Source organism: Limulus polyphemus, unplaced genomic scaffold, assembly GCF_000517525.1.
Source record: "Limulus polyphemus unplaced genomic scaffold, Limulus_polyphemus-2.1.2 Scaffold5943, whole genome shotgun sequence".
In the NCBI taxonomy this organism is placed as follows: domain Eukaryota; kingdom Metazoa; phylum Arthropoda; class Merostomata; order Xiphosura; family Limulidae; genus Limulus; species Limulus polyphemus.
The window spans coordinates 47,975-58,512 of NW_013671553.1; the positions used below are offsets into that span (position 1 = coordinate 47,975).

General features: G+C 33.5%; 1 protein-coding gene across 1 annotated transcript in view; it reads left to right on the plus strand.

Moving 5' to 3' along the window:
• LOC111089338 overlaps positions 1 to 6,788 on the plus strand; it is a 40,272-nt gene extending 33,484 nt beyond the window's left edge. Inside the window, exons 4-6 of the mRNA XM_022401659.1 lie at positions 2,923 to 3,115; positions 6,027 to 6,209; positions 6,605 to 6,788. Coding sequence (XP_022257367.1) covers positions 2,923 to 3,115; positions 6,027 to 6,209; positions 6,605 to 6,788 — 560 coding nt within the window. The remainder of the gene's footprint in view (positions 1 to 2,922; positions 3,116 to 6,026; positions 6,210 to 6,604) is intronic.
• Positions 6,789 to 10,538: the final 3,750 nt, after the last annotated feature.

Sequence of the window (10,538 nt, forward strand, 5' to 3'; positions counted from 1 at the left end):
GGCGTTGTTATGTGACAGTCAATCCCACTATTCGTTGGTAAAAGAGTAGCCCAAGAGTTGGCGGTGGGTGGTGATAACTAACTGCCTTCCTTCTAGTCTTACACTGCAAAATTAGGGACGACTAGCGCAGACAGACCTCGTGTAGCTTTGCGCGAAATTGAAAAACAAAACAATCATTGGTAAAAATGATTCAAACGACTTTGGAACATATGGGTTTGCTTTAAATTTTTTGGTCTTTCTTAGTTTTTAGATACTAATATTTCAATGAAGTCATACCAGTTCTTCAAATTGAATTTTACCATCCAATTGCGACTTTTCGCGAAACACGCAACTCTCTCATTAACTATCAGAAAATGACTCGATGAGCTCACTAAAATCTGATTAAAGCATTGACTAAACTAGATGTGTCTATCGTCTTCATTCACACTGATAACCTTTTCGTTAGATCCAGCTTTCTTTGATATCTTGTTTTTGTTCTGGATCTCACCTTATTCTACTTTCAGTGAGACTGAAATTATTTTGGAATTACTTGGGCTAAGCATAACTTCTTAACGGCTAAGTAAACACAATAGTTTACCGACATTTTGGTGAAACACTTAAACTTCGTTTGGCATTTTCACATCATTCGACAACGTTCAGTTTTTATGTATTTTTAAATTTAATATTCTTATGAGATGTAAGTTAGACAATGCGTTTTCTTTGCTTACAGCTTATGATAACTGAATATGGATAGTTTTTTTGTTACTAAGGCAGCATTGTTATTCTTGATGACAAGTTTCATTTACTGTTGGAAGTTGTTAGGTTTCATGGTCAAAGTCAGACATTAATTTAGTTACATACAAGTTATTTTCGATTGATCCAGCTAGTTTGTGAATGGGATTATGAACATAGTTTTAAGCATGGTGCACCTGGGATCTCCAGGAACACAAACTCCGATGTCATATTCGAGTTAAGCGACCCCGAAAACGTACACTTAGATCCTCACCATGGCTGGGTGACCTTCGGGACATGTTTTAGTCCCACCACCCCTCTTGGTAAGAGGAGATCACCGTATAAATACGAACACCCTCCTAGGCCACCCCGACTGCTAACCATATATGTCTTTTTCTTCTTGTTTCAGGTACATAGTTCAGGCACTACCCGGGTAGAATATTCGGTGTCCGGGTAGTGAAAGTGGGTTTTTCTCGGGGCACTCCCGTTCACCCTCCACATCAAAATTCTGGATATCGGATCTACAGATCCCCACCGGTTGGTTTTGTGCTACACCACAATCGCGTGCTGCCTTCGGTTCCTTTTGCTGTTTGCTTGCTTGACCCACACATCGCGACGAGTTATTTAAACTTTTATCAAGTTGCCGATATTTTTTTTCGTGAAGTTATTGCTAAACCATCTTTTATCTGAACACTCCCGATTGCATTTGAATATTTCAAATCAATTGTATTAAATCAAATTACTATCGTGATTTTGAGGCTACCCCGAGTTCGCCTGCCCAGTTTGGTCGTGCTATTTTCAAAACTATGGGAGGAGCTTGAGGACAAACAAACACAAACATACAACGTGGACACTGTTGAGATTCATAAAGTGACTGACTGCTAAGAGGCAGATATCAATCTATATACTTGTTTGTAATTCTAACCATTTCTTATAACACTTTTATTTCACCGTTACGAAGACATGCTACTTGGTAAAAGGTGGAAAACAATATAGATTTAGATATATCATTACTTTCATTAGAAGGTAAGCAACAATGTTGTAACGTACTAATCCTTTAAAATGCCCATAAGGTAGAAGTTACGCAATAAGGTTTTAACATACTAATCCTTTAAAATGCCCATAAGGTAGAAGGTACGCAACAATGTTTTAACATACTAATCCTTTAAAATGCCCATCAGGTAGAAGGTACGCAACAATGTTTTAACATACTAATCCTTTAAAATGTCCATCAGGTAGAAGGTACGCAACAATGTTGTAACATACTAATCCTTTAAAATGCCCATCAGGTAGAAAGTAAGCAACAATGTTGTAACATACTAATCCTTTAAAATGTCCGTTAGGTTAATATATCTGGTAAAAAAAATAAACAACATAATAAATGTATACTTGTACTTTTAACTAATTATTCGGATTTATCAGATTACTCTGAGAAAGGCAGTGTAGATTTATGATAATATATTTGCACGAATGCCGTCTGATGAGAGGAATATAACATTTTGTCGCCAATTCTCAGTGCTGAGATACGATCAAGTAACATAGTCTCACTACTGCGATATCTCAGAAGGTAAGTCTCCCAGTGGATCAGTGGTAACTTACAATACTAAAATCCCTAATTCGATGGACAGAGCGCAGATGGTCTATTGTGTAGCTTTGTGCAAGAAACAATGAAACCCACCTAGCGGTAAAGAATAGCAACATGAAAAACACTTTTGTTAATAACGTATGTATATATATACTCACAAGTATTAACGTGAAGTAATTTGTGATCAAGCACTATTTAGACTAAGAAAGTATTCGTAAGTCATATGAAGAATTGTCTTCTTCATGATTAACATGATATGTCATATAACGTTTCAACGTAAGTATGTCCTAACATGTCCCTAAAAGTGTTGAGTGCAAATGAAGGTTCTGATTGTAGACTGAAAATATCTACATAACTATTATACTAGATGTCTATCAGAGAAGATAAAGTATCCTATTTTTAATTAACATCGAGGTTTGACACACTTTATAAATGTGGTCTGTTATACAAATTACCGATTTGTTTTCATTTATGACTCAAATGTGAAAAGAAGAAAACAATATAGCAGTAACACGTGCATAATCTCTGTAATTAAGCAATTTACAACAATAATCACATGATGATTTGAGTAGATGTTTAACTTTTCTGGGAAACGTTTGGAAATACGTGTTATTTATTTTATCTAGAGATTAACAACAATTCAGTGTCAGCAACCCAATTTACGAAGACTTCCACCCTACCTGAGAAAGACGAAACAGTTGGCCAACTGGTCGATCTTAGCAGTAGTAATGGTAACGATTCTGCGGTGCTTCTTAACGTAGTAGCTAAAGAACACAGTCCTGTTAATGTCTTGGACCTTTGGGCAAATTGGTTGTCGATGTAAGTATATTCTAGAATAAAAACTGAGAAAATTCTCAAATAGCTAAAGATGAAAAACAAAAACCCAAAACTTCTACGTTATCAGTAACATTCTCCTGAAACGCACTCTTCCAGAGATTTATAAGGGGCATAATCTGAGATGAGGAATCCAACAGCTACCTTCTCGTGTAGTTCTCATATAGAACACATTCAGTCACAAGGATAATTCACTGTCATATAGAACACATTCAGTCACAAGGATAATTCACTGTCATATAGAACACATTCAGTCACAAGGATGATTCACTGTCATAAAACACATTCAGTCACAAGGATAATTCACTGTCATATAGAACACATTCAGTCACAAGGATAATTCACTGTCATATAGAACACATTCAGTCATAAGGATAATTCACTGTCATATAGAACACATTCAGTCACAAGGATGATTCACTGTCATATAGAGCACATTCAGTCACAAGGATGATTCACTGTCATATAGAACACATTCAGTCACAAGGATGATTCACTGTCATATAGAACACATTCAGTCACAAGGATGATACACTGTCATATAGAACACATTCAGTCACAAGGATGATTCACTGTCATATAGAACACATTCAGTCACAAGGATAATTCATTGTCATATAGAACACATTCAGTCACAAGGATAATTCACTGTCATATAGAACACATTCAGTCACAAGGATAATTCACTGTCATATAGAACTAATTCAGTCACAAAGATGATTCGCTGTCATATAGAACACATTCAGTCACAAGGATAATTCACTGTCATATAGAACACATTCAGTCACAAGGATAATTCACTGTCATATAGAACACATTCAGTCACAAGGATAATTCACTGTCATATAGAACACATTCAATCACAAGGATAATTCACTGTCATATAGAACACATTCAGTCACAAGGATGATTCACTGTCATATAGAACACATTCAGTCACAAGGATGATTCACTGTCATATAGAACACATTCAGTCACAAGGATGATTCACTGTCATATAGAACACATTCAGTCACAAGGATAATTCACAAGTAATTTACATTACATTTCGATTTCTTTTTTTCTTCATTTGTAGCAATAATTTTGATTCATAGTTCTCCATATGGGTATGATCCAATGCAAGTTAATAAATTTATCTTAAGGTTTTAAAAGAAAGTTTGAAAACTAGAAATAAAACCAAAAGTTTTTGTTGTTGTTGTTGGATGTGCACTATCACAATTACATGAACTCCGTGCGGATCTTAGCAACGACTCGGCCCGGCATGGCCAGGTGATTAGGCCACTCGACTCGCAATCTGCGGGTCGCGGGTTCGAATCCCCGTCACACCAAACATGCTCGCCCTTTCAGCCGTGGGGGCGTTATAATGTGACGGTCAATCCCACTATTCGTTGGTAAAAGAGTAGCCCAAGAGTTGGCGGTGGGTGGTGATAACTAGCTGCCTTCCCTCTTGTCTTACACTGCTAAATTAGGGACGGTTAGCGCAGATAGCCCTCGTGTAGCTTTGTGCGAAATTCAAAACAAACAACGATTCGATGTTTGAGAGATTTTGTTTAAAAGTAATGACCTACTCCATTTTTTGCATAGTTATTGTCCACACAAAAAGCACAATAAAGTCGTTAACGTTCGTAAAACTAATATTTGTTGTTTTCAGTAGATTAACGACGAATTAGAAACCAAATGTCTCTCCAGCAAATATGTAATTTTGAAATACATGGAATTCCTAATAATATCATATTCCCGAGGAAATCCATGTTGCTTGCTCTATATTCCTAATTAAACAGATATTTTGTCAAGATTACAAATTTTATATGCTATAAAAAAAGAGATCAACATAAAATCGATTTTAATGAGAGCAGAACAAGTTTTAATATAAAAATAGTGTTGTAAGTAGATTTTGATTTTATTATTTTTTTCTGCAAGATTATAATTTACTTAGATACCCTGTTATATAGTTGCGAATTACATAAAATATTTACTAGTTTTGATTTTTTATGGGAACTAAAACTTCTTTAAAGCTAACATAAGTTTTAAAATGATAAGTTCTCAAGTAAAAAAACAAACAAAAACTATAAGCGGTTGTTGTCCTTATAAAAATAAAGAAGCATTTTATTTATTCATTAAACGTTGTGTTACTTAACAAGAGCACAACCTTCGTTGAATTAAACCAAAGATGTCAGAGAAAGTACTTGTGTGTTATTATTTACTTCTTCGATACCTGTGGTGGGCAGAGCACAGATAGCCCAATATGTAGCTTTGTGCTTAATTACAAACAACCAATTTACTTCTTCAGCATAGTAACAAAATATATTTTCAGTTTTTTTTTTCAAATCTCAAAAAGTAGTTATTAAACCTTACATTTACAGGCACCCTATGATCATTGGATCCGTAATTAATTTTATAATTTTTCCATTAAGATTTCGTGACTTACCTTATTTCATTTTTACTCACGCAAAAGAGAACCGCTGGTTGTTCGTCATATACGTGCAGAAATAAAATACTAACGCACCAGTCTTTAAACAGTATTTGGTCACGAAATAAAGTATTTTTCAGATATTTCTTGGACTTGAGCTGCTTAGTGAGGAGTAAAATATATATAAAAAATATTTTTATTCTTTAAGATACTCGAACTGCTTTTAAACTTCAGTTAACAGAATATGTGTAATTCAGAAGAAAAAATCATGGTATTTTGACAGTTTTAAAATCTACTATTGAACCAATTTCTTTCTTTCTTAATGTAGGGTATATTTTACCTTAATTAGAATTATAAACTTCGAGACAGATAATAGAACCAATCTTGAAAAAAACAACAACATAAATTTTCTTGATAGACAGAGAGCGATAATAAAATGGAACAAAGCCAAAACTAAGAGAGAATTACTGAATGTATTTCCATTAGAGATGACTCTGCTAGCGGCCGTGCTTGTGATAAGAAAGTATGTGAAGACTCGCGGCTTAGTCAGCTCAGTACGCCCTCTACATGTGAAAGTGTGAAACTTCCACACTGTGGCTTCGATAATCCAAACGAATATCCTTTTTCTGAGGTCTTTAGTGATTCAGAAAACGAAAGAGACATCAATAGGTAAGCTATAGGTACTAGAAACTACTTTATTCAGAATTGTAGAACTACACGAGGAATTAACTTTTAAATATTCACATACTGAAAAAACAACAACTAATTACATTCAAAGAAGCAGGTAGAAAGGCATGTGAAAATGTTATTAGGATTTCAAATGAAGGCAGTACAATTTTAGCAAGATTGGGCAAAATGTATTTATTATGTGCTTTTCTTTTTCTTATATACATTCTTGATACGGTTGACAATCGTCTGTTAATTGTAATCGATTTTTAGTTGGCTTGAACTATCACGTGAACGTTGGGTATCAATTGCCTTTGGTATATTTTGAATATTATGAGTTAGTTACTAATTATCTTTGTAAGATTTATGCTAATACGTTTTGGTTTTCTCACTTAAAGTGATATAAAAGAAGAGGAGGACATCGACGACTTCTCACGTGGACTTCAAATATTTTTCAATGCTGCAACTCACAGAAAGCGTGAAAGACGGAACAAATCTTTAGAGGGCGCCCAAGTGGGAATGGAAAACAGAGTTATGGCAGCGGCCACCTTTAAGAAAAACTACAGGTTGTTATATAAATAAACCTCTTTGTTTTTCTAAATGGTTGAAATGTACGATATAATATAAAAAATATAACATTTAAGCTCATAGAGGTCATGGTAGAGGTACTCAACCTCTCTGCCATGTCACCAGACGAGTAGTTTGGATATCTCATCAGACAGACTGAAAGAAAGCTAAATTTGATATATGAAAACGTAAATATGTCTTTTTCGATCAGCGGCAGTAAGAAAAACCATTTGAAAAACTTTTAACTTATGACTAAGAGGAGTTAAAAAAGTGTGTGGAAAAAAATTTGATTTGATTGTTGTTAAGTACAAAGATACTCAAGAGGCTGTGTGTGCTCTGTTCACCAAGGGTATCGAAACCCGATTTTTAGCACCGTAAGCCTGCAAACCTTACGTTGAGCGACTGGTGGATGGGGGGGGGGGTGGATGAAAGAGAGAGACATGAAAATATTTATCACAATCCTTCTCACAGTATTTATAGCATAACTGTTTAAATACTTTATGGAATATCTTCACTGTTGAATATATGGTCAAAATAACTCTAACAGTAATAGGTTACAATCTTTGTACATTATTTGTACACTCTTTCGTTTCGAATACTCCTCCGGTTGGTCACGTTAGGTTTATGGACTTACAAAGCTAACATCCAGGGTTCGATTTCCCCTTAGTGGACAGAGTTCAGAGAGCTTATTGTGTTTCTTTGCTCTAAAACACAAAAACATTCTAACATATGAATAAAATAGTTAAAATATTTCCAGTCTAAACTTACAGACTTTTAATTCTAAAGTCAGTAAATATCGTTACTTAACTAAGATAATAAATATTCTAATTTATTAAGGTAAAGAAAGGTTTGGTATGACGTCACATCCGTTAGTAGTATTATCGTGAAGGGGAATACAGCTAATTTAGCACATGATCTAAACACTTCGTTAGTTAGTTACAAAGATATAGAAATTGAGCGCAATAAATTACTAGGACATTGTTAGGTCAATGACGTTTTGGCTTATACTAAAAATATTTCCAACTAAAAAAAAATCATTAATTACAAAAACTGAGATTGGTTGTAGCTACTTCATAAACCAGTTGCTAAGAAGCGCCATCTTATTTTATTTTTGTAAATACCAAATTGTTTTTCATGCAGTTGCACACCTCTGACTTTTACAGAATTAAGAAAAGCATAGTTGGGGTCACTTTTATAGGACTTTTGTTTTCTTCAGGATACCAGGATCAAAAGTGGTCTCGTTGATATTACTGTCAGTTAGGAAGAAGTACAGAAAGTGTGGGTTGGGTAATTTTCTTCTCAAGGTACGTTGTGAGATTTTCAGTTGATGATAATATACTTGTTTCAGTTTTATTAATTAATTAACAATTTGGTAGATTATAACGTGATTGTTTTCAGGTTTTGTGAAATAAACACTTTTTCTGTTCAAAGAAATATTTAATTTATCTAATAGACTTCCTATTAATTCTAAAACAAAGTAAAAATGTAATAATAATTTCCCAATATTAAAGATTGTCATTAATAATAACTAGGTATTGAAGAAATCTATGAATTTCTTAAGCGTGCTAACATGCTTGGTTTAATCAGACTTCGAGTTACATCTCCTACTTGTGACAACCAATTTGTAAGACGATGTTGGTTCCGTTAGACTTCTGACTTGAATATGTTATAATAATTTTCTAATTGATTAATTTATGAAAGTATAGAATGTGTAGTTGATATCGCTTTTTGATGTAACTCTAGTTTTAAATATTTTACATATGATCAACAACTAAATTTAATTGCCATGATCACAAGAATATAAAATAGGAATAACAAATTAAAACTGTAAGATGTGGTAGCTTGCATAAACTGTACTGACATATAAAATAGCTTTCTGATTTTAGACTTGTGATCTGTAAACAATAGCAAGAGGATTGGGATTTTCACTCTACGGATTTTGTCTGGATAACAAACTTTCAAAAAAAAAAACTAAATGAACTGTAGATGACGCTGTTAGACATGTTCGAGCTTTTGTCTTATAGTAATCTTAATTGAATATAACCTAAAATATTATGCAACTTTACTAAATTTAATGTTGGGCAGATTTGCCTGAAGGCTTATAGAGAGTAATTCTTTATTAGATTCATCAGATTAAACCCGCAGAACATATAAAAACGTATGATCCAAGGTTATAGTAAGTAACGTTTTATGGTGAACATCAGGTTAAACCCACAGAACATGTAAAAAATGCAAGATCCAAACTTAGAGTGGGTGACATTTTATCAGATTAAACCAACAGACTATTCAAAAAATGTATGATCTGAAAGTATAGTAGGTGCCATGTTATCAGGTTAAATTGATTGGACACACAGAACAGACAAAAATATAAATTCAAGATTATAGTAGGTGTCATTTTATCATGTTAAATTGATTGGACACACAGAACAGATAAAAATATAAATTCAAGATTATAGTAGGTGTCATTTTATCATGTTAAATTGATTGGACACACAGAACAGAGAAAAATATAAATTCAATATTATAGTAGGTGTCATTTTATCATGTTAAATTGATTGGACACACAGAACAGAGAAAAATATAAATTCAAGATTATAGTAGGTGTCATTTTATCATGTTAAATTGATTGGACACACAGACCAGATAAAAATATAATCTAAGGTTTCACGTAGTTTTGGCTCATAACAAATATTGAATTAATTTCCTGACTCAAACTGTTATTAAAGCAGTAATGTACCTGACACTCTAAAAATATTTGAGTGCTATTTCCTAGCTAGTAAAAATGCTTAAGTAATAAATGAGCATTTTGAACAGACACACAGTCGGTGAAAAGTATGTGCATCTAATTTCACGTGTAAAGCAGAAATTTAATTCCGTCAGGAATTTGAACAAATACATGTGTAAAGTTCTTATTACCTCACTTTTTCTACTGTTTCTTCGCATCTCTTCGGAGATCTAAATGTTTTGTTTTCATCTATTTGTAAATAAACCAATACTTTACAAATCACAGACTTCAAATTTTCAGTTGTCTTATTCTTAATACGTTTGTCGATTTTTGAAGAGAGCTGTTATTTTTTTCCCAGAAGTTGAAAAGTCCTTCGGTCGTGGGTCCTTATGATGCCCTGGTTGTCAGGGCTGACAACTCAGCAGTACAGTTTTTCTTCAAAAACGGCTTTACTGATGATATCATACTCAACAGTAAGTTCAGGTAAGATTGATGATTTCTTTTTCAAAGTTGTGGCGAAAAACAAGAGTTGAAAGATTCTCATATTATCAGATCAAAGAGGATACCACCAATGAGTTTGTATTATCACACTTAAAAAATATCAGTAATGAGTTTGTACTGCCAAACGAGATGTCGTTATTGAGTTTGTATTACCACACTTAACATATACCACTAATGTGTTTGTATTATCACACTTAGAATATACCAATAATGACTTTATACTGCCAAACTTAAGAGATGTCGTTATTGAGTTTGTATTACCATACTTAATAGATACCATTAATAAGTTTGTATTATCAAACTTAAAACATACCAATAATCAATTCATATTACCACACTTATAGAGATACGAATAATGAATTTATATTACCACATTTAAGAGATAACACAAGTGAATTTCTATTACCATACTTATAGAATCCACTAATAAATCTGTATTACCACACTTAAAACATATTGTTACGTCTCCGTTTGTTAATTGGTTTTCCGTAACTTTGTTCCGACGAAACTTTAGCGACACAAGTCCTTACTTAATAAAA